The sequence below is a fragment of the Pleurodeles waltl genome, chromosome 1_2 (genome assembly GCF_031143425.1).
Source record: "Pleurodeles waltl isolate 20211129_DDA chromosome 1_2, aPleWal1.hap1.20221129, whole genome shotgun sequence".
NCBI lineage: Eukaryota > Metazoa > Chordata > Amphibia > Caudata > Salamandridae > Pleurodeles > Pleurodeles waltl.
Genome location: NC_090437.1, coordinates 213,782,332 through 213,806,886, shown reverse-complemented (window position 1 = coordinate 213,806,886; position 24,555 = coordinate 213,782,332). Strand labels below are relative to the sequence as shown.

The 24,555-nt window shown below is 41.3% G+C and overlaps 1 protein-coding gene across 3 annotated transcripts in view; it reads left to right on the top strand.

Annotated features, from left to right (window-relative positions):
• Nucleotides 1-24,555, top strand: part of LOC138299526 (phospholipid-transporting ATPase ABCA1-like) — a 2,649,159-nt gene that overhangs the window by 1,700,923 nt on the left and 923,681 nt on the right. For all 3 annotated transcript variants that reach the window (XM_069237840.1, XM_069237822.1, XM_069237830.1), the window contains 2 exons: nt 7,275-7,349; nt 9,394-9,557. In XM_069237840.1, the coding sequence (XP_069093941.1) occupies nt 7,275-7,349; nt 9,394-9,557 (239 nt within the window). The remainder of the gene's footprint in view (nt 1-7,274; nt 7,350-9,393; nt 9,558-24,555) is intronic.

The following is a 24,555-nucleotide window of genomic DNA, read 5'->3' as shown; positions in this document are numbered from 1 at the left end:
AAACACTCACTAGCAACTTACCTGGGATGGGCTCCCTCCTCCTGTAGTGTCCCTGTGAAGTGGGTGGTGGTGTTGCTGGGGCTTGGGGTGGGCATTTTTTTGGTCATTCCATGGTGTTTCACCATGGAAATGGGCCTACCTGGACTCTAAGGCTCATCTGACCCAGGCACTAAATAATGGCGCTAAACGGGCTTAGTGCCATTATTTAGGTCCACCTCCCACCTGCACGTCATTTCTGCTTCTGGAGGTAAATATGGCACTGGGGAGCTAACGCCATGTTTAGGACAGGAACACCTACCTTGCATCTCATTGACACAAGGTTGGTTCGTGTATCCTAAACATGGCTATAACTCCAATATTTTGACTCTAGGTGGATCTATTGTGTCAAACTATAAATATAGAGTTAGGTTAGCGCTGCTTTAGCGCCAAAATAAAGGCGTTAAGGCGATGCTAAGGTTCCATAAATATGAGCCTAAGTGAGTCACCCATTGCCTTTTTCCAAATTAATCTCAGCTCTAACTCAGACACTGCCTGCCTTGTGTGTGACACTGTGAATGTGAACGAAGATGAACTGAAACTAACAAAACTCTTCAACCAGTGACCACCAAAACCATAAAACAACACTCAACTGACACACCAAACTTAATTTTATTTTCAATGTATTTTACCTCCTATTTTGTTTTTTAAACTGCTTAAAATCAGCTTGTATAGTTGCGGTGAGAGGCCAGGCCCATGCTGGAACATGCAAGAATGACAATGAGTACTGCTGCCCAATTTAAAACCTGCCATAAAAGCCACCCAGCTATCAGTAACCGTGTATCGTGCAAGTTCATTGAACATTGATTTCGCCAGGCAATGCATAAATAACCGTTTTCTTTGCATGGCTGGGGCATTAAAAATACAAGACATCTGAGCTCTGCCAGTGCCTGCTGCCAATCAAAATAAGGCTCAGCTGATAAAAAAAAACATGCCTTCGAACATGAAGCATGGCGCTGAGCTGCAAGGAGAAAAGATGGCGGCCCAGATTGAAGGCAAAACCGAAACCAGAAGGGAGGAGGGGCCAACACATGCTGTAACAAGAGGAAACGTGACATAGTGTGATGTCCAAAAAAATGTTCTCTTAGTGAAAGCTCCCAGAGCAGGAACTTAGCACACAAAGAAGGTACATTTAGCACAATGCATCAACACAAGTGAAGCATTTAAGGCAAACACAACAAAGAACAAATGGCAAGATTTGGCGTGGTTAAAAGTCCATATTGAATATAACACATCTTGCAGACAGTGCTGCGCTCTGCTAAGCTTGACGTAAGAAATAGTGAATTAAAATCTACAGCAACCTCCTGACAAATAGAAAACAATAAAAACATTCAAAGCTAAGAGAATTTAGAAACAGAAATCAATGGTTCCTTTTGTTTATTCACTGTCCACCTCTGAATTCCAACCAGTAGGGAGTTTAGTATTGGGGTCAAATATGTATTTAGATTCTCTTTGTCTAACCTACATCCAAAGGTTTAATGCAGAACACAGACAAAGTGGGCCATATTTATACTCCGTTAGCGCCGGATTTGCGTCGTTTTTTTTTAACGCAAATTCGACGCAAAACTAACTCCATATTTATACTCTGGCGTTAGACGTGTCTAGCGCCAAAGTCCATGGAGTTTGCATCACTTTTTAGCGTGGACACCTACTTTGCGTTAATGATATGCAAGGTAGGCGTTCCCGTCTAAAAAAGTGACTCTGAGGCATGTGCGCCGTATTTACACTCCCGTGCAAAAATGACGCCCGGGAGTGGGCGGGTCCAAAAAAATCACGTCCAGCCGCTTTTGCGTCGTTTTTTAGCGCCTGGTCAGGGCAGGCGTTAAGGGACCTGTGGGCTCGGAAGGAGCCCAGAGGTGCCCTCCCATGCCCCCAGGGACCCCCCCTGTCACCCTTGCCCACCCCAGGGGGACGCCTAAGGATGGAGGGACCCATCCCAGGGAACATAAGGTAAGTTCAGGTAAGTATTTTTTTATTTTTTTTTGTGGCATAGGGGGGCCTGATTTGTGCCCCCCTACATGCCACTATGCCCAATGACCATGCCCAGGGGACGTAAGTCCCCTGGGCATGGCCATTGGGCAAGGGGGCATGACTCCTGTCTTTGCTAAGACAGGAGTCATTTCAATGGGGGTTGGGAGTAAAAAAAAATGGCGCAAATCGGGTTGAGGCAAAAATTTTGCCTCAGCCTCACTTGCCCCATTTTTTGGCGCCCAAGCTCCATATGCCCCTACGCCGGCGCTGCCTGGTGTACGTAATTTTTTTTCACGCACACCAGGCAGCTCTGCAGGCTAACGCCGGCTAACGTCATTGAATAAATACGGCGCCCGCATGGCGCTTCAGAATGGCGTTAGCCGGCATTAGATTTTTTGACGCACAACTGCGTTGGCGCAGTTGTGCGTCGAAAAGTATAAATATGGCCCAGTGTATCTAAAACAACATGGCTGCTTTTAACGTTTGTAAAGACAGTATTCAGCCAATCACATGATGACTTGTCATCGCTCTGTACTGGGGACTTCCGCAAAATAGTGCGAAGTTCACAATTATATGATAGATACAGATAATAGCAAGTAAAGTGCCTTATAATTTAAAACATACCCTACTTACCTGTAATACCAGAAAGGATAATCAGCACATCATAATGTCAGATCCTGCCAAATTGTATGCAAATCTCTTCAGCTATTTTTGTGCTAGGCAAGACATAAAAGTCTAAGGAAAATACATTGGTGGAAAAACACGCTTTGCACCCTCTTGACCAATCAGTACAAAACTTTGCATCATCCTCCAGTGTAGAAGAAAGAAATGGTCTACAAGGTTTTGAGGAAATTTGTCAAATGGGCATAAAGGTATTATTAGGGGAAATGTGAGGAGCGTCTGTCTCTGGTAATCCTAACTACAAATACAGATAAATATTAAATATACATATATGTGTGTTCAAAAGGTGCGGTTGCAAACTGCTATTCATTAATAAATATATAAATAACAATAACGATACTTTCTGACCCTCCTTCTTTTCTCTTGTATTATCACTCATGCTCATAAAATTCTTTTTAGGTCCTCCTTACCTATCTGTTTTGGAGATTCAAAATTGTCAAACAGCGAGTGAAGTCCTGGTTTTAAACACATGCTCAAAATGTAGGTTAACCAAGGAATCTGCTTCACACCATTGAGTTTAAGACAATCTCAAATTATCTCACGGTAAAGGTTGGTGGTGGTTTAAACCAAACTGAGTGTCACAATAAAAATGGACTAAGTTTTATATGATCTTCAATGTATGGGGTCCCTAATTCAAGGGTGCATATAATTGTCTCCCAACTAATGGGGTTGGCTACAATATTCCTAAAATACTGATTTTCCACCTTTTTTATTATGTCAAGTTTAGTATGACCCCACATTCCAGCACTGTAACAAGCCAATGAAACACGTTTGATTGCATAAATAGCTCATCATTTCTTTGGTGATTTAGAACCAAGATTAGTTGCAAAGTTTCCAGTTCTTCCTTCGTATGATTCCAATTTCCCAGGTGATTAAAGTGCACACCTAAATAGGAAAATGCATAGTAATAATTTTAGTACCATTAAGGAAATGGGTACAACTCCTATGTTTGGACACACAATCTGTTTGAAAATGCCACTTTTAGAAAGTGAGCTTTTTCTTGCTTAAACCATTCTGAGACTCTGCCTGTCTGTGGGTAACCTGCATTTCCTGATTAGCCATCTCTGCTAGGAGGGAGGGGTGGAGTGGTCACTCTCATCTGAAAGGACTGTGCCTGCCTCTGACAATGCCGGCTCCAACCCCCTGCTGTGTGTCTGAGGCCTTGCCTGGGCAAGGCAGGATTTTACAAGTAGGTGTGAGTCCCCTTTGAAGAAAGGTGACTTCAAAGACTAAAATGGGTATAAGAAGGGCACTCAAATCTACAGACTTTAGAAACACTTCTGGAACCAAGAGGAACCTCTGCCTGGATAAGAGCTGATAGCTGAGGAAGAAGTGCTGCCCTGCCTGTGACTCTGCTTTGTGGAGCTTTCCTGCAGTGCTGCTTCTGCCAGAGTGAGAGGGCAAAGACTGGACTTTGTGTGCCTTCCATCTTGTGAAGAAATCTCCAAGGGCTTGATTTAGAGCTTGCCTCCTGTTGTTTGAAGTCTCAGGGACAGCAAAGACTTCTCTCTGCCAGCACCTGGAGTCTCTGGAGAGACTCCTGCTCTGACAAGTGGTGCCCTATCCAGTCCCTGGGCCCTTGAAAGGAAAGCTGGTGGAATCCAAGGAAATTGACTTCGGACGACTTCGGACCGACGCCGCTGCTGAATCCGGTAACGCCGCCTGCACCTGACGCCGTGACCTTCGCTGGAACGCGACGCTCTTCACAGGCCTGACGCCGCAGCAGCCCCGCTGAAGTGTGCGACTCCGTGGAAGTCGCCGCACCACATCGTGACCGACGCCGCTCGAAGTGCACGGATTCAACGTTTCGCACAGACGCCGTGATTCCAGACTTCGCTCATCGGCTTGTTTTCACTCTTCACCAAAGGTACTGTACTTGGGGGTCTACACGACTCCGTGTCCGGCACCGCTAGTGTCTGCTTGTTGGGAACGACTCCGTCACAACGCCGTGTTAACATCTCATCGAAGCATTTTTGTTTCTAAGCGCTATTTTTGAGTTTAATCTTAAAAAATTCATAATTTGACTTGTGTATGTCAGATTTTTGTCGTTTTGGTCTTGTTTTGTTTAGAAAAATATTTCCTATTTTTCTAAACCGGTGTTGTGTCATTTTGTAGTGTTTTCATTAAGTTACTGTGTGTGCTGGTACAAATACTTTACACCTAGCGCTCTGAAGTTAAGCCTACTGCTCTGCCAAGCTACCAAGGGGGTAAGCAGGGGTTAGCTACGGGTGATTCTCTTTTACCCTGTCTAGAGTGAGGGTCCTTGCTTGAACAGGGGGTAACCTGACTGTCAACCAAAGACCCCATTTCTAACAGTTGTCTATTTGCACACATACAGATGCACATGCAGCCACTTTTTCCAAACTGAAATGAATGTTCTTATGGAAAGAAAAACTATTGCAAGGTAGGTGCAATTTGTGTACGAGCACATTCGTTGGCCATCTTGGAATGCTTTTTGTTTTATTTTAAGAAACTGAATGTCAGGATAACTTCTACTTCTTCCCGTGCATGCACAACAACCATCTTGGACCTGTTTTCTTTTACTTGTCTTATGTTAATTACAAAATTGATTCAATGTGTGCTCACGCACATATAAAGGCTATTCATCTAATAATGATTTTTCTTTGGCTTTAAGAAAAAGCATTCCAAAATGGCAATACTGCCTGCATGCAGCAGCCATCTAAAGAATAAACAAAGCATTGGCAAAACCAGTAGGTGTTAAAGATGAGACCTATTGGCCTTGTTATTGATTGTTTTCTTTGCAGCTGAAAACAGCACTTCCATTGGTGCCTGAAGCCTCTTATGAATGAGAAGAAAATATTAGACACCTAGGCCCAGATTTAAGATGGCCTAGCTCCTCCTTGAGCCACATTAGCCTAAATTTTATGACGCTAATGTGGCCCAACGAGGCTAAACTCGCTGCGCCATATTTACAAACTGGTGCAATGCATGCTTTGCGCCACTTTGTAACCTCTTGTGCCACATTATGCCTGCACTAGGCATAATTTATACCAGGGGGGGGCGTTCCCAGATGGAGGAATCACAAAAATGGCACAGTGGAGTCTAAGAGATTCCACTGTGCCATTTTAGTGGCTATTCCTGCACAGTACATCAATAGAGTCAAAGGTTTTGATGCTATTGCCCCTACCCTGCGCCATGGTGCGCCCTATATTATATACGGCACACACATGGCGGCGGTAGGGTGGCGCTAAGGGGCGCAAAAAATGTGGTGCTACATTGGATGTAGTGCCACTTTTCTTCATTTCGGGCCCAAATGTGTGACATCGATGTTTGTCTCAGCTCTTTTTACCATCTCAGCAGAAGTATATTTTCAGTTGAATTACTAGATGCGCATTTTCTTTCTAATGTATTTGTAAGACATTTCAGCACCACACATGCAGGAAGACTTTTGGACCGTGCTAAATGTGTTGCATCGTTACGGTGAAATCTGCCTTAATTATCCGAAATTATTTGTTATGGATGTTTAACTCCAACATGAACGCACAACTACACTTATGGCTTTATCATGGAGTTTAATGATGTTACAGTCATAGAATGAGAACATTTACTGCAAAATTCAGTGATCATGTGAGTGTAATTACTGAGTAGTGAAAAACAATTAGGCCCATATTTATACCTTTTGACGCACAACTGCGCCAACGCAGTTGTGCGTCAAAAATTTTACCGCCGGCTAACACCATTCCAACGCGCCATGCGGGCGCATTATTTATGGAATTACGTTAGCCGGTGCTGCGGACTGGTGTGCGTCAAAAAAAATAACTCACACCAGGCAGCGCCGGCGTATGGGAAAATGGGGGTTGTGCGTCAAAAAATGGGGCAAGTCAGGTCTGAGGCAAAATTCAGGCCTCAAACCGGATTTGCGCCATTTTTTTGACGCCCAACCTCCATTGACATGACTCCTGTCTTAGCAAAGACAGGAGTCATGCCCCCTTGCCCAATGGCCATGCCCAGGGGATCTATGTCCCCTGGGCATGGTCATTGGGCATAGTGGCATGTAGGGGGGCCCAAATCAGGCCCCCTGATGCCACAAAAAAAATCTGAAAAAAATAGTTACCCGAAGTTACCTTTACTTCCCTGGGATGGGTCCCTCCATCCTTGGGTGTCCTCCTGGGGTGGGCAAGGGTGGCAGGGGGTGTCCCTGGGGGCAGGGGAGGGCACCTCTGGGCTCCTTCCGAGCCCACAGGTCCCTTAACGCCTGCCCTGACCCAGGCGTTAAAAAACGGCGCCCATCAGGCTGTGCGTCGTTTTTTAAGGCCCACCCCCTCCTGTGCGTCAAAATGACGTCAGAGTATAAATATGGGGCACAGGCCTTAAAGTCAATTTTTGGAAGGGAATGCCTACCTTGCATATAATTAATGCAAGGCTGGTTCCTCCTTCCAAAAAATGACGCACATGGTGGAATTTTGACGCCCGCGGGGTCGGACGTCAAAGTATAAATATGGGGCAGGGTTTGCGTCGATTGTGCGTCAACATTTTTGACGCACATTCGGCGCAAACAGAGTATAAATATGCCCCTTAGTGTTTGTGCCACTGATGTAAACAACTTTATATTCTTTCATTTCCAGACCTCTGAAACTGCTGATATGTGGAAGGAAGCAGAAATGTTCATGAAAGAACTTGGCACAAAATACAACCTGAAGGTATGCTATACAATATATACAGATAACAATATAGAAAGCAAGTAGTTACACAATTTATTTTCACAGTGGAAATCTAAGAGTTATCTGATATAATCAAGGTACGAGAAAAGAAGAAAAAGTGGCACAAAAGTACTGAATGCCCTGCAAGCATGATTGTAGGGTACATACCATTCAGGTTTTTTTTATAATAATCTGAAAAATATAAGGCGTTAGGGGACAATTCGAGTTTGATCTCAATCAGTGTTTGATATGTGTGTTTTGTCCTTATTGACTGTGATCAGAAACAGTGTAGCATTATTGAAATTTAGATGTTAATGCCCATAATCAACGGTAGCAGGCCCAGTAGGCCGTTGTGTATACAGTTTTATCTCCAGCACCAGAAATACGAAAAGACAGAAACGTAAGAAATGATGGAAGCTTTATCCTCAAAATAGAGGGGAGTAAAAGCACACTGCCAATACGTGGCGCCTTCTAGAAACCACTTCTGGGGAATACGACCCTTTAGTCACAGAGTCAGTGGCCAATAACTTACAGCCACATATTTATTATCCATATGTGAACTCGCATACTTGCTGTGAGTAGGAAAATAAACCACACCACCTTGAAGAATTTCAAAAACTCAAAAACGTGCCTGTCGCTGCTAAATATTTTTAAACAGCAGGAGTACTATAGGAGTGACTTGACCTTTTTCCGATGACAGAGGGATTGGGCTGATTTTAATATGGCGGGACTTCCCTGAAAAGTATATAGCAAAGCCCAAAAAAAGAGGTGGAGTGCAATTTAGCGGATGTATATGTAGGAGTTTAAAATTGTTGAACTATTGCTTGGTCAAGACAATCTTCGAAGACTACAAGCCCCCTTTTATTCACACACACAGCCCACTGCTTTGTGAGATACATTCAGACTGTGCAGGTTCCTCAACTGAGACGTTACAAAAATAGAAGCTACATTGATGTTATTTCCTGATACGACATGCCTTGCCACGCAATCTTATGACGCTAGATTATGGGATGTTATTTTACATGATTCTAAAGTTCGGAGTTACTAGCAAGGCATCATCCAAGGCCTTGCACGGGTGTAGGTAGTGGAGTAGCTATCTATGAAGCGGGGGATGCAGTCGCAACAGGACTCCGGCCTGTGAGGGGATAGCTGCACTCCAATTCTCCAAATGTTGCCATTTTCAACACCAAACCAAGGGGCATATTTATGGAAAAGTGGTGCATCATTCATGAGGCGCTGCTTTTCTAGAGCCCCATTGCATCCCGCTAACAACACCATGTGTGGGCTGTATTTACCATATGGCACACATATTAGCATAATAAATCATGGCACTAGTGTGGCGCTTTGCTGGACTAGCGCCATAAACTGTGGTGCTAATGCAGCAAAGCACAGGGAGGCTCATTGTTTTGAAAGGGAGCATCATCTTAATGCCTGCCTTAGACAGGTGTTAATAATGAAGCCAAAAAATGGTGCAGTGAAATCTAGTAAATTTCACTGCTGCATTTTTCTGGGCCTCCCTACGTGGGAATGCCACCCTTGCATGCATTATACCTGGTGCAGACAAAATGTGGAGTAAGGGTTTACAAAATGGCGCAATGCTTGCATTGCACCACTTCGTAAATATGGCACATGAGCAATGCCACCTTAACACCACATTTGTGTAAAAAAAATGACTCAAATGTGGTGCATGGTGGTGCTAGGGGCATCATGAATATGCCCCCAAATATTGGCAGTCAAAGCCTTTGCTTCTATTTGGGATAATGGGAACTTTGATATGCTACTAGTTCTGCAACTTCAAAATATCAGATGCCACACTTTGAATGGGGGAGAAGTAGGCATTTTAGATGATTTTCAAGTATTTCACACAATCCACTAAGCGGTAAGTGGAGGAGGACACACCTAACTGTTCCTCCCTCACTGCACTTGTAAAATTAATTCAATTTAAAATCATTAAAGTTTGAAAACACATTTCGGTTCTGTTTCAGGTAGTGCGTTTCAAAGTATATTTTTAACTATGTGTTATATCTCCATTGTTCCCATAAAGGTCTGGTTCTATAATCCGGGCTGGCATGCCATGGTGTCTTTTATCAATGTCGCTAACAATGCTATCCTGCGAGCCAATCTGCCAAGCGAGAAGAGCGTGAGCCATTATGGTATAACCACCTACAATCATCCCTTGAACCTGACAAAGGAGCAGATGTCTGACTTGTAAGTGCCTGTGTTTCCCTTCACTGGTGCAGATGTGTTCAGTATGCTAAATCTCGCCAAAAGAAAAGAAAATGAGACTTGACTCTCAGAATAATACGCCCTCTTTTCTCTCAGTTTACAAATATTTGCATATAAAGGTAATTCAAGAAAGGCTTTTCTTTTCAATGTTCTTGGGCACGTGTATAAATAGCTAGCGCGGGAACATCTGCGCTGGGCCTTGTGATATAGAAGTAATAGAGTTATTTCCTTGACAGATGTGTTCTCCATACAAAATAACGCCGCATGCATAAACATTAGCACAATGTGGATGGGGACTGTGTTCTCCAAAATATTTAATCATAAACTGAAAGAGCAATTATGTCCATCCTTCAATAGACCCTTCTCTCCTACATGGAATCTACGGGGGAGGGGGAACTAGGGGCAGTGAATGTTGAGCGAGAAGGGGAGATGTACATTTTTTGTACGGAAAAGAGAGGGAAGGTCGTGACCGAGGTTAGTGTGGTCGGAAAGAGGACTGGCACATGTTTAAAATTGGACGAGGTAATGTTGAGCGAGATGGAGGGAGATTCGCAGGAGGACCGTTTTATTTTTAATATGAAAGGGGAGATACTGAGTGGGGTGGGACAGAGCAACAGGCGTATTGGTATATTTTTCAATACAAAAAGAAAAGAAAAGACGTTAAACAATGTAGGGAAATGTGGCAGAAGGATATTTGTGAAGGGAAAAGGAGCTGCTGACTGAAATGAGCAACGGTGATAGGAGGATGCAGTGGCGTAGCGTGGGTTGTCAGCACCCAGGGCAAGGCAAGTAATTTGCGCCCCCTAACCCGTGGATTTTAGCACTCGCGAGTGCGAGCGCGCCCCCCCCCCAGATGTTGCGCCCGGTGCGACCGGCCCCCCCTGCACCCCCCACGCTACGCCACTGGGAGGATGACCATTACTTAATTTGTACATTAAAACATGCCAGGGTCCAAAGCTCTTCTCTGAAACACAAGGCTGCTGCCATGAAATGTGCAAGAATACTGAGGCAGCATAACCCGAATGCCATGTCGGGCCTCTTTAATCGATAAACAGCTACTTCCAGGCCCGTCAGCTCACTCTTGCAGCTTTTTGCTTTCTCCCTTTGTGACACTTTTCTGTCTTACTCTTCCTCTGTCTTTCCCATATGTATCTTTTGCTCACAGTAAATGCGTGATGCAGAAAAATAAGTGTCGCCCCCCAAAAATAAGTACATGTGCCCCCACAGCAACCAACTGCTCAAATTAAGCACTGATAAAAAAAAAAATCGGGTTTGTAAAGGGGAAGGAAGATAGTGAGCTAGGTGGAGGGCTGTGATAGAGTTCCAGTGGTGCCAAGAGAGTACCATAGATTAAAAGTGCTTAGAAAAAAATAGAGTACTCCTCATACAGTCAAGCAGGATGTCACTGGACACCATGCTCTGTGTGTGATTATGAGTTCTGGTCGCTTGGAACGCACTGGCATTTCTAAGAGAGTGGTATCCTGGAGAGGGGTTCATGAGATGTGGAGGAGCAGACGAGAAGGGTGGTAGTGAATTGGTGAAGTTCAGTGCTGGGCAAAAATGTCAAACTTTGAGCTTTTTCTTGTGCTGAACTGACACCATGAGTTTCCGGAAAGGGGCGTGGGCAAGCCTTATAAAATGACCTGTCTAAGACAGTGGTGTGTTCAAAGGATTCTGTAAGAAATTGAATCATTTTTTGAGTGGGGGAATCACTTCAAATAATAATCGCAATCCTCGTCAAGGTGAATCAGTGAAGTCACTAAATCAACAAAAGAAAAATCCCAAAACAATTCAAAACAAAATAGAAAAATAGACTACAGCCCTTATTTAGATATTGGGTTACTCTGCCAAAACTATGATTGATATCACATCTGCCAAAGTGTAATTCCCATAGGACACAATAGGATTTAGATTTCGCAGGACAGTATATCCATCACATTTCTTACAGAGTAACCCGCCCCCCAATATCTAAATCAGACCCTATATTTTAACAAATAAAATTACACAAAAGCAGCAAAAGTCCAATAAATAGAACCAGAGAAATGAATTTTTAAAGCTTGACTTAAAAAATATCTCGAAAAAGCACAAAGCGCTAACCACTGCTACCTGGTCTTGTTAAACCAGGTCAAAGTCAAAAGTTAAGGCCGACCACAATAGATAATATGTCGGATTCAGTAACCAGTTTCACTCCAGTGGAAACTTTATCTTTTGACTTAGAAACGTTTATGAAGAAAAAATGGTCATCAACGAGTCATCAGCAGGTCATGCTTCAACCTGAATTTGAAATGGGGCTCAATAACGGCAGGGTTCTGATGCATCTTATCCCAGGGTGATCATTTATGAAGGCAGGAAAGCTCTTAAGTCTGGAGTCTGTGCCCAGGAAGACCTAGACTTCGACTAGCTTAGCTCAGCATCTTGGTGAAGCCTTCTATGTTCGGACTTAGAAACTTTCTGAAAGTCAGATCTCCTTCAGTGGGCAAATCAACAAGCTGAGTCTGACTATCAATTCAATGTCAAGGGTGCCACCTTAGACGGCAAACTAATGCCATCCAAGAGCAAAGGACCTGGGACCACATCTTGGGGGATAGGACTCACTCCACAGAGGCGAGCAGCAGGGTTCAAGGGCGGTCCCGTTGGTACTGGCATTTGGGCAGTTGTCGGGAGAGGGCATCTGCAAGATTGGTGTGTCCCTGTCGAATCTAACCAATCCTTGGATTAACTTCTTGGGACCTGCATTCAAGGCAAGCAGGTCCAATCTTCCTTCTATTCAGGGCAATCCTTCTGATTCTTCACAGGTTCAGAAGTGCCCATAGTCCTTTGTCTCCTGTCTGGGAGCAATACACATCTTACCACAGTGACACCAGCATGGGTCATGTGACAAGTGGACACTGGCATGAAAGCCTTTTTGTTTTTGGCAGGAGAATAACAACTTTCTAAAAGTGTCATTTGCAAAATAGTAATTTAAAATCAAACGTGACCATTAAGTTGGATTCTAAATTGCTAAGAAATGAGTCCTTAAATAACTTTTCTAGCTACCCGCAAATGGGAACTAAGCATTATATGTTACTATAATGTAGCCCAGAGTTTTCCTTTGGGAAGGCCAGCCTTGCTAAATTGAAAAGTATTTTTAGAGGTTTTACACTGCCAAGATATGTAAAACATTAAATACAAATTTCCTATTTTTTAAGTTCCATGCTCCCTGCCCTGTGGTTATTTAGGGACTAGCTTAGGGTGCCTTGTAAGTGTTAAAAAGTAAAGTTTAGGCTTGGCAAAAGGTTAGTTTTGTCAGGCCGGAATGGCAGTATTAAACTATACACCGAGGCTGCAGCTTCACAATGAGTGCTGCAGCCCAATTGTAGCATTTATTTACAGGGCTTTGGTACATGTGGTACTGTTAGACTTTTCATCCTTGGTGTGGTCTCCCTTAAGCTTTTTGCTTTTGTTCCCCAGGTTGTTGATGTGTGCTGTACTCTGATTTAGCTGTTTTTGTTTCTCTGGGCACATTACCACTGCTAACCAGTGCTAAAGAGCAAGTGCTCCTTTACAAAATGGGTATGTGATTGGTTTATCCATGATTGGGATATTTGATTTACTAGTAAGTCCCTAGTAAAGTGCACTAGAGGTGCCAGGGCCTGTAAATCAAATGCTACTAGTGGGCCTGCAGCACTGGTTGTGCCACCCAAATAAGTAGCTCTGTAATCATGACTCAGACCTGCCATTGTAGTGTCTGTGTGTGCAGTTTTACCTGTAAATTCGACTTAGCAAGTGTACCCCCTTGTCAGGCCTAAACCTTCCCTTTTCTTACATGTCAGACACCCCTAAGGTAGGCCCTAGGTAGCCCCAAGGGCAGGGTGCAGTGTATGGTTAAGATAGGACATATAGTAATGTGTTTTATATGTCCTGACAGTTAAATATTGCTAAATTCGTTTTTCACTGTTGCAAGGCCTGTCCCTCTCATAGGTTAACATGGGGGCTACCTTTAAATCTGATTAAAGTGTAAATTCACTTTGGGAGCGGATGGACATGTGGAGTTTGGGGTCTCTGAGCTCACAATTTAAAAAAACATCTTTTAGCAAAGTTGATTTTAAGATTGTGTGTTTGAAAATGCCACTTTTAGAAAGTGAGCATTTTCTTGCTTATACCATTTCTGTGACTCTGCCTGTTTGTGGATTCCCTGTCTGGGTCAGTTTGACAGTTGGGCTGGTTGCACCTCACACTAGACAGTGATACAAAGGGAGCTGGGGTGTAGCCTGCATATCCTGAGGAGGCATCTGTGCTAGGAGGGAGGGGAGGAGTGGTCATTCACACCTGAAAGGGCAGTGCCTGCCCTCACACAATGCAGTCTCCAACCCCCTGGTGAGTGTCTGGGGCCTGGTCTGGGCAAGGCAGGATTTCACATTCCAAAGAGACTTTACTTGAAGTAGGCCTACTTCAAAGGAGAAATTGGGTATAAGAAGGGCACCCAAAACCACAGATTTTAGAAACACTTCTGGAACCAAGAGGAACCTCTGCCTGGAGAAGAGCTGAATAGCTGAGGAAGAGGTGCTGCCCTGCCTGTGACTGTGCTTTGTGGAGCTTTCCTGCAGTGCTGCTTCTGCCAGAGTAAGAGGGCAAAGACTGGACTTTGTGTGCCTTCCATCTTGTGAAGAAATCTCCAAGGGCTTGATTTAGAGCTTGCCTCCTGTTGTTTGAAGTCTCAGGGACAGCAAAGACTTCTCTCTGCCAGCACCTGGAGTCTCTGGAGAGACTCCTGCTCTGACAAGTGGTGCCCTATCCAGTCCCTGGGCCCTTGAAAGGAAAGCTGGTGGAAATCCAAGGAAATCGACTTCGGACGACTTCGGACCGACGCCGCTGCTGAATCCGGTGACACCGCCTGCACCCGACGCGTGACCTTCGCTGGAACGCGACGCTCTTCGCAGGCCCGACACCGCTGCAGCCTCGCTGATGTCCATGACTCCGTGGAAGTCGCCGCACCACGTTGTGACCGACGGCGCTCGAAGTGCGCAGATTCAACATTTCGCACAGACGCCGCGATCCCCGACTTTGTGCATCAGCTGGTTTTCACTCTTCACCAGAGGTACTGTACTTGGGGGTCTACGCGAATCCGTGTCCGGCGCCGCTGGTGTCGGCTTGTTGGGAACGACTCCGTCACGACGCCGTGTTAACACCTCATCGAAGCATTTTTGTTTCTAAGCGCTATTTTTTAAGTTTAATCTTTAAAAATTCATAACTTGACTTGTGTATGTTGGATTTTTGTCATTTTGGTCTTGTTTTGTTTAGATAAATATTTACCATGTTTCTAAACTGGTGTTGTGTCATTTTGTAATGTTTTCATTAAGTTACTGGGTGTGTTGGTACAAATACTTTACACCTAGCACTCTGAAGTTAAGCCTACTGCTCTGCCAAGCTACCAAGGGGGTAAGCAGGGGTTAGCTGAGGGTGATTCTCTTTCACCCTGACTAGAGTGAGGATCCTTGCTTGAACAGGGGGTAACCTGACTGTCAACCAAAGACCCCATTTCTAACAGGTACCGTTCAATATAGTAGGGAATTTCAAGTAAATGTAACATACCAGTTAGGAGGATGTCAATTGTAACATTTAGAGAGGAGAGCACAAGCACTTTTTGGCAATTGTTAGCAGGAAGAAAGTGGCAGAGTAATAGGGCCACCAAAAAGGGGTTCAGAAAAAGAAGGCAAACGTCTGAGGGAATACACACAACAGCTTGTAATTTCTAACTACTTCATTCCAAGATAAAGTATAAACCATTCCTGCAATCTCAGCTCCTGGTTGACTTATATTTAAGGAGGTATGTATATTTCTCAGCATATTAATTTCCTCTTTTTTCATCATGCTCTTCACTCCCCTGCTTCTATTTTTGCTTCTTGCAGTTAGAACTTCTATTATATATGCTTCCAGATGTCCTTGTGTGGCTGTTTCTTGTTCCCTATTGTTTATATTTCTGTATTAATGTTTATCTTCATTTAAGAGCTGCATGACTGCAAAGGATTTTATCACATTTTTTGTTTTTCTCTTCCTAACTGAGATACTCTTAAACTAAGAGTTGATATCTTTCACATATACTACTAAAAACAGGAAATCTCTGGGGTTACTGTGAGGAAACACCCTTTCTTTGGGCAATCAAGAAAGAAATTCAGTAGACTCAATATACGTTTTCAACATCCAGTCCTTGACAGATTGCAACACCAACAACTCCTTCAGTTTGATTAAACTATGAATTATTTCCAAACACAAAGAGTTATAACAGTTACCTCTTTTCAGCATTAAAGCAGACCCTAATATTACAATCAACAGATATCCCAGTAGTCCCTCCATGTGCATTGCATTTTTCTGGTGGATCCAGTGAAGTTAAGAGAATTTTGATATTGTTTTAAGATGTGTTTGCCTTTTTTTCCTAACAGTTTAGCAAAGATCGAGTAAAGGACTAGTTGATTGGTTTCCTTAATAGATCTTCATTGGTTTGGCAATTCTTTTAGTAACATTTTCAAATGCTTGTTTAGGGGCATGTGATATATTTCCTCTAGCTTTAGAAGGATTTTTGAAAATCCTTATTTGGAATACACTCTTTAGGAAGGATTATGTGATTTTTAGCAGGATGCAAAGATTGCATTGACTTATGTGACTTATTTTCATCAATTAGCAACTAAAACTACCCGATTTAAACATACTCAGATGGCTAATTTTCAATATATTTTGAAAGAAGAAAATGAGGATAAGTTCAGAATGTCCTACTTCTTTTTCTGAACTTACTGATTTAGTGCTATTGATTGCACAAAGATTTCAATGAGACACGAAAGGAAAGGATGAATTCCCAAAAAAGCTATTTTGATTCGGCCAGCAATTTTTCACCTGGTGATCACAGAGTTTAGTAAACCCATTGGGTCAAAAAAAGCTTGTGGAAGCCAGTAGTTAGGGGTCCTTTAGTAAAATATACAAAGGAGCACTTGCAAAAGACTGGAATCTAGCTACTTTGTGGTGATGCAGCACAGATGACTCAGGCGGGTGCTAAATGCCTCAAAAGAATATAAGAAAAATTAATCATTTGCCAAGGAACAATAGAGAACAACCATACTTTGGTTTTCATATATTGAATCTTCTATGACTAGCATCTATAGTACCTTGTCCTGTCTACTGGTTTCTATGTGAACAGCAAAATGTAAAGTTGCTAATACCTCTGCATTGCTTGTTAGTTTCACCTATCGATGTTCATAGATCATGGCTGGGCCTCTAAGAATATTATTCTTAGGACAGTTAAGAACATTCCTGAATTCAGTTGATCTGTTGATGACTTACTTTTAACTTCAGGTCCAAGAAAAAATGCATCTTTCCTTTTGCAAAAGTCATTTGGAGATCATACTGAAATACTCCTCTGGAATTCCCCGGCTAAACACAAATGAGCAATATATCAATTAGTCTACTCAAACAATATATTTGTCATCACTGTTCCTTTATGAACATTGTTATGTTTCTTAAGGTTCATAAGGTTATTGATTACCCAATGACAAGATGAAGCACTCCTCATCCGATTTAGTAGTGGCTCATCTGTTTGGTTCCACTCCAGTACCATAAGTTTTCTTCAGTCTTTGCTAAGCCTAAAGTCTTTATATTCCCCATTATAAGGAATATGAATATGCCATAACAAACTGACCTGTCAGATTATTGATTTTGGACATATTTATTCCTTAACAGAGAAAGAGATGGGGATACTGGAGGTGTGTTTATGGGATAGCTTGAACAATTGTTTTATTACACCAATATTATCACCTGCTGGAGGATCTTTGTGTTTTGTACAAAGGAAGATCAATATTATTGACCTAGTGTAGAGTATAGAACTTAAAATGAGATCATGATCAAAGGATTTATTAGATACCCTGACTTCATAGAAAGTAATCTGTGGAACACAAGTGTTTACTAAACTTTATTTTTGAGGTACTTATAATCTGTTACATTCAAAGGCAGATGAAAAGTGGAAAATGTATTTCCACAGCACATTATGTAATGCCATTTTAGTTGTTCAAAGCTTCTATCTTTTTTCTGAGTTTTATGAATTGAATATTTTCTCATGTTTTGAATCAGCTTGTATTTCTCCATTTGGATAATATCCTAGTGTTTTGAACGTCTACTGCAGAAACTTATTAACATGTGAGCTTGATGTTATCAAGACTTCAGTAACATCATTTGTCCTGAAAAGCCCGAGAAGTGTGAGTTTGAGAAGGAAGAAGTTATTTTATTTATTTGAGAAAAAATACTCATAACCTTTTGATGGATACAAGGAATGTTTCAGCTTTTTTGATAGGTCTTCTCTTAGTTATGTTATGGTACAAAACGTTTAAGTGCATGACTGCCCCAGTCAAGGCTTACCAGAAGTAAAGATTTTGGCCTCAATCTGGGCACATAGACTACTTTGGAGAGCAGTGTCTATGCGACTCAGGATAATCAGGTTCCCTTTTTTCCTATAAATAAGCAACTGACTGCTATGTTTGAAGGTTTCCTCTTTCTTTTTTATGCAGGGGTTTCCTACAAGAGTGTTTTCTTCATTGCCTTATATTGATGTTTCAGTTTCAGTACCTTTTGATAATTTGAAAAGACACAGGTAAAATGTTTCCTAAAATGTAATCCATTCTAGGATCAAGATGAAGTAATATGCTGGTAGTACATGATAACATTCTTTAACTTATTCTCCTGAAGCAAATGTTAGGCTGTCTTCTCATTTCTTTATTTTCATACAGTAGAAGTAACATTTTATCTATGATTTTTTTGGCCCGTTTCTTATAAAACATCAGATCTTTCAAATAGCGTTTCTGTTGAAATTGCTTCATTGTTGAAAGATATTTTCTGCCGTTTATCCCAGATGCAGACATATGTTTCTGAATGTTACCATAGGCCTCTAGCTGTACCTCCACTAGTTATGATACAAGGACACCAGAATTTGAGGTTTAAATAACTTGTGATTTTCAGATGTTTCAAAGACATCTTCAAATTCTGATCCACTGGAAAGATTATCCTTTTACCTAGACTATTGGGAAGATTCTTCTTCTTTTTATATATCCTTGTTCGTTCTGCATTTTGTTCACCCCTGCCTACCACCAGGCTTCAGGAGGAAGGCCTGTTATTGCATTTATGCCAAGCTTATCGGGGAGTGCAAGTGTTCAGAAGACTTGCACTATTTGTGCAGCTCTGCAGAATTTTGCTAGATCGTGCCCTCATCAGCACATGCTTAATGTCCTTCCATTTATAGCACACTGATGTTTCCATCCTTGCAGTCACACTGTGTGATGTTCTGTGAGCAGTGTGACCTGCTGGGCAAGACATGCAGCAGTGGGACTGTGGAGTTTGATGCTGGGCAATGGATGTCAAAATTGGCCCACTTTTTCATGTGACAAAGATCATGTGTCTCAGCAGAAAGGGTAGTGGACAACTTTTGTATTCATCTTCCCTCAAGCCTCACAAGATTTCGCCAGAGAAATGTTGTCTTTGTGTTTTCCCCCAGTGGAGACACTGTTAAGCAATTCCTTGATATATTTCATGTTTAGTTTTATGTACCGTACCGAGTGGCACTGTGGCTACTGGAAAGATACTTTTTTTAATGTCTGGCAATCAAGATGAAAATTCACAATACCTTTTCAGCATCCCTTCTTTGATAAAGAGGAGAGCAGGAATACTTTTAATATGTGAAGGTGAGAGGGGATTTTGAGTGAGGTGGCCCACAAGTCTTCCCCCTCTGTTGTTCCTTCATGGTGAGTGTGAAATTATGCCTCAGCCCCAGTCTACCGTGAACATTGACTTTATTTGGAGCTTTCCTTTATTTTGGTGTATTGTACCTTAATATTTTAATATTCCCTATTTTCAATTCCCATAATCTGCTTTAAATAATTTTTGTGTCATTTTGTCTATTATTATTCTGATTTTTCTACTTGGTCTGGGAATTTTACTGTACTGTGTTATTGTTCTTCTGTGTTCTTAACTGTAATGCTATTTGATGTTGCTTAAATTTAAATCACATTTATCTGATGACTGTACTGTTGTCCTAGTCACAGCTACAAGTAGCTCGGCAGAGTATCTCATTAAATTGTGTCCTAAACTTACTAAATTATATTTTACTAAGTTGGTAAGGCCAGCTCTTTCCAGAGTAATACCCCAATAAAACGACCACATTTGGAATAAAAGAAAAGTGAAGACATTATGAACAAGCAGAGGACAATGCAGAGCATGAATAGTACATCTTTAGGCATTTCCAATAAATGCTGAGGTATAGGAAGGGGGTAGGATTATAATTAGGGGAATGTTTAACCAACACGTGTGTTTACTTCCTAGCAAAGAGGTAGAGTAATAAGTAGCATCATGGTTATAGCAGGTAATCTTCCCATTTCACAGCATTGTTTTAAACCATACTTTATTTACTGGTAATATTGCCTATAAATACCATAACACATTACAGTAATAATTATCAATTTTGTATGCAGCAGACCTGTGAAATTGCCCAGTAATTCAGTTTCAAGATAAGCGAACTGCTCTGCTATGTAGCTGCTAACTCCTACATGAGGGAATAATGTTCACCTCCATTGCAAAATTGACACATCACTTGATGACTGTTATGATTTCCTTTTTCATCAAATCACATCCAAGCTTTTTTTATCTTGAAAATGTAACAGTCCTCTAGCAAGTCCTTTGACCTCTATATGAATCCCTTTGCAGAATGAAGACATCCTGCTGCTCTTCCCTTGCACTGATCTTCAAAGGTTCATCTCACTTGAAAGATTTAAGCCTTTGGGAGAAGCCTTAGGACTTTTGAAGTAAAAGTCAATGCAAGGATCACCATGCCTTTTCTGTGCACAGTCATCCAAAATAGTGTAGTGCCATAAGGAGCTGAGCCTCAAATGTAATTTTCCAACCAGAAAATGTATTCTTTAAGCCAGTGGTTAACTTTTTTAATTATACAACATGTATTTAATGCATTTGTATTCATAAAACCTAATGTTTACAGTAATTTTTCTGTTATGGCATGTTTAATGTTTTCTTTCTTTGATGTTCAACTGACTTGCATGATGCATCCTGCTTATGGAGTATTATGAGTATTATATATGCCATAAAGCAAAACTGGCATGTAAGATTACAGCAAGTGTAATCTTGCACTTTTAAAGTACTGAGGCCATAAGAATTGGTACTTCTGCATTGAAAAGATATCTGGCTACTGAGAGTTAGCTATTAGGAAATGGGGAATACCAGGTGGTACTCAGCTTTTCTACGTATCATACAGGATTTAAGCCATCAACAGAAGTTTCAAGCAGCATCATAAAAGTTCAACTGCTACCGATTGCTAATTAGCAATACCCCATACATAGTCGCTCCATTTGTCAATAGTTTAATGTTCCTTTTAGCTCATAATTGGTGGACTGGCTGATACTTGCGATTTTTCTTTCTTTGAAGCAATCTAAGCGTAATTATTATAGTTCGTCCTAGTGCCATCATTACTGCAGCCCACATGAGAGTGATTCAAGGAGAAATTATTTCCAATAAGTAGAATGCTAACCTAGCAAAGAAATATGATGAGCTCCCTTACTTCTATCCATATAGGCTTTATTGTACCTCACTACATTCATCTGGCTTTCATTACTGGATAAGGCCTCTTAGGAAAACCTGTTCAAATCTGAATCTAATATGGCAAATTTAAATCTGGTTGACAGAGAGAAGGCACTTTAGTTGTCCCCTGGGAAGGTAAAAAAGCATAAACTCTTCTACAAAAAATCTCAAGGTCAAATTTTAAAACACAATATTTATAGTAGTCAAACTTTTGTAAGATATTCTGACATGTAACTTGATTGTCTTGGATGAATATTGTATATTTTCACTAGAAGTATCAAACACATAATGAGTTTGTTTTGCTAATTTGTCCTTTACTGGCTGTTTGAATGGATCCACTAACTTGCAGAGCCAACTCAGTGCCTATTATTGCCATGGGGAGGGAACCATTTTAGCTTTTGAACCTTTGTTCAAATATGACTTCTCCCACTTACAGGGGGGATGATTGATCATTTTGTGGAATTTTATGATGACATAAACTGAAACATAACTGGCTCCACAGACATATAACATGCTAATTTTGGACATGCTTCAACCTTTTTGCTCAAATTGAATAAACTAATCTAAATACAGTATAGAACGGCTCTGGAAAATGCATGTGCGTCTAGCACATTAAACATTATGTTAAAATGTCGCATATTTTGTGTTAAAGCTGACTGTTTTACGGACTAAAGGAGCAGCTCAGTTAGACTATTTCCTATTCATTTGTACCATGAGACTTCACCAAACATTTATATCACCTCCTCGTACACTTGTGAAATCTACTAACAAGATAAGATAAAACAACAGTATAAAATATCCTCTACGCAAGTCCTAATCGAAAACTCATCACACAGCTCCCACAGTAAAGATAAAGGAAAGAACACATACTTCATTCCTACCTTAAAGTTCCAGCTTAGCTGCAGGAGATGAGAACGTCACACTGGGTAAATTATACCATACTTAATTTGTCTTGAGAGTGCCCAGCAAGCATGAGTAAACATATGTTTTAGTGCATCACTAATTCATTTTATATGTTAATTACTCGGTATGAAGCCATACAGCTCCAGTGACATCCATTAGTCTAAAAGGCAGTGAACCATTGACGAATCAACACCATTCCGCTGCTTAAAGTGGCGAGTTTCACTGGACAGGTGGAGGTAAACAACCATATCAACAGTGCTTAATATCTATAAACAAATAATTGCAGGGTGCGAAGCTGTCCTTAAGTGTCTGCCCCAGATGCTGTTGATTGCCGGGTTTGCTCAATATCAATGCGATCTATTTTGATTCTGTCTCATGTGTCTTTTTCAACAGCCTACTTTTCATTTCTATTTATCTTACTATTGCATGTCGCTTCTCATCTCTACATTTTCTATTTGTTGCTCTTTCCTTACCCTTTTCTTACTCCTTATATCTTTCTTTTCGGTATTTTCACCTTTTGCTCTGGGTCAGCCTCAAAATTAATAATAAGTCAGAGTCACTAAAATAATTACTAATGCCTACCTCCAGCAACCACCTGTACAAAATAACACTAATTAGCAATCTTATTTTAGCTTTTAATCCACGGACTGAACATTCGCCTACAATATTTGCCTGGAATCATGGTTAAGCCCTGTCTATCAAGTTTTATGGTAAACATTTGCATGGCACACTTCTTAATCAGGCGGTCATTACAAACGCAAATATTGAGTAGCAAATGTATCTCAAAACATTTTACAGAAATTTTATTGTACTGCTGGGGAGAAACATAGAGATGATTTAATACTTTACAAGTGTTTATATGTAGACCCACATATTTATCCCAGTTTTGCCTGGATCTTAGAGCAAGGGCCAAGTCCGCATTAGTATCTTCAATCATTTAGTAGTTTTTAACACCAGTAACTGCGATATCATTGGTGTGATGTCTGATCATGTAAACTTTGCATAGTTCTATAATTTGGATTTAGCCACTTGGCCATATTGTAAGCAGAGCTCATCTCATTAAACAAGAAAAACATTAATTTTAATGTTTGTGCCAGATACATAATTAAAACAATAAGAAGAGTAGCCCGGGTACAGGTACAGTCAGTAGAGTTGTATCGGCGAAGTTAGAATTTCAGAAAAGATTTAATTGCCTGGGTTTGAAGGTTTTTCATGAATTTCGTGCTAAAGGGTAATTTGGACCTTTGTGGCGCAGGAATACTGCTTCAAATCATCAGTGTTCCCTCCCCACCAAACTTATAGTTCCAATAGTCAATTTAGATTTGTGTGAAGTGCTGAGTTTGTATGGGCACAATACTAACCCACTCTGCTAGTGCAATCTCTAAAACCCATTGCTCGTTTGCCACTGGTCCATCAGGTAGTAATGACGATAACTCCACCTTATCTATGGCAGGACGACTGTTACTGATTTTTTTCTTCTGTGGACCACCATGTGAGATTTTGTGGTCACAGATTGGGAAGCACAATGGTTTCCACATGCTGTGAGACAACCCATGTACATTAGTGCTATTGCTTTTGTCTTCTGAAAACTACCTCCTGCTTTAGGAGTTTGTTTACAGAAAAAAATAATCCTTGAATAGTGGTTACATCAAACATGACTCTGCAAAGGATCAGTGGCTTTAATATAGGTGTTGAAGTTGCACCTCATTTAACACCACAGAGATTCCTTCCTGGCCGATTTGGATCTTTAAATTTGCAGGTGGTCCCCCACCTGATGATCAGATTAGGAAGCCAGTAGGCTCAAGTCATGCTCTAATTGAGCCACTACATCAGAGTGTCTTGGATAGTGGTTCCAAAGTCTTAATATTAGGAAAGGAATGTTTGGTTCAGAGTTTGATTTTTTTACAATTTCTGGATTCCTAGAGCAACCAAGACTTGCTTCCATTATTTGTTTTCCTCCATGAGTAGTTTAAATTTCAAATATCTTGGTAAATCTAAGTGTAAGGCTTACTTGATGATGCATGCCAATTAGAAACTGGGGCCATATTTATACTTTTGTTTCATGCAATACAGCAAGCCACCTTACTGCACTGTGTGAAAGGAAAAAGGCAGGAATGCTTAAAATTTACCATTACATGGCACACTCATGTCCTTTCCTAGCACTGGTGAATGTTTGACTGCGTAGCACCAATGCAGGCACCTTTGTGTCATGGTGGAAGGGTGCCTGTGGTGTAGGTAGGATTGTTTTTGTGCAGGAAGGAATTTCCCTTTTCTGTGTGTGTTGCAGAAAGCAGCGCATGTAGAAAGAGGAAACAACATGGAGAAATAAAGATATTTTCCTTGCTATGCCTCACCTGCAGAGGCATAGCATTTTGACGCATTCCTAGGTCTACCACTAATGGTAAATGTGGAAATGTGCCAAAATCCATGGGTCGATGTGTGGGAACACACCTGTTCCACTCATAAATTCCTCCCTAGG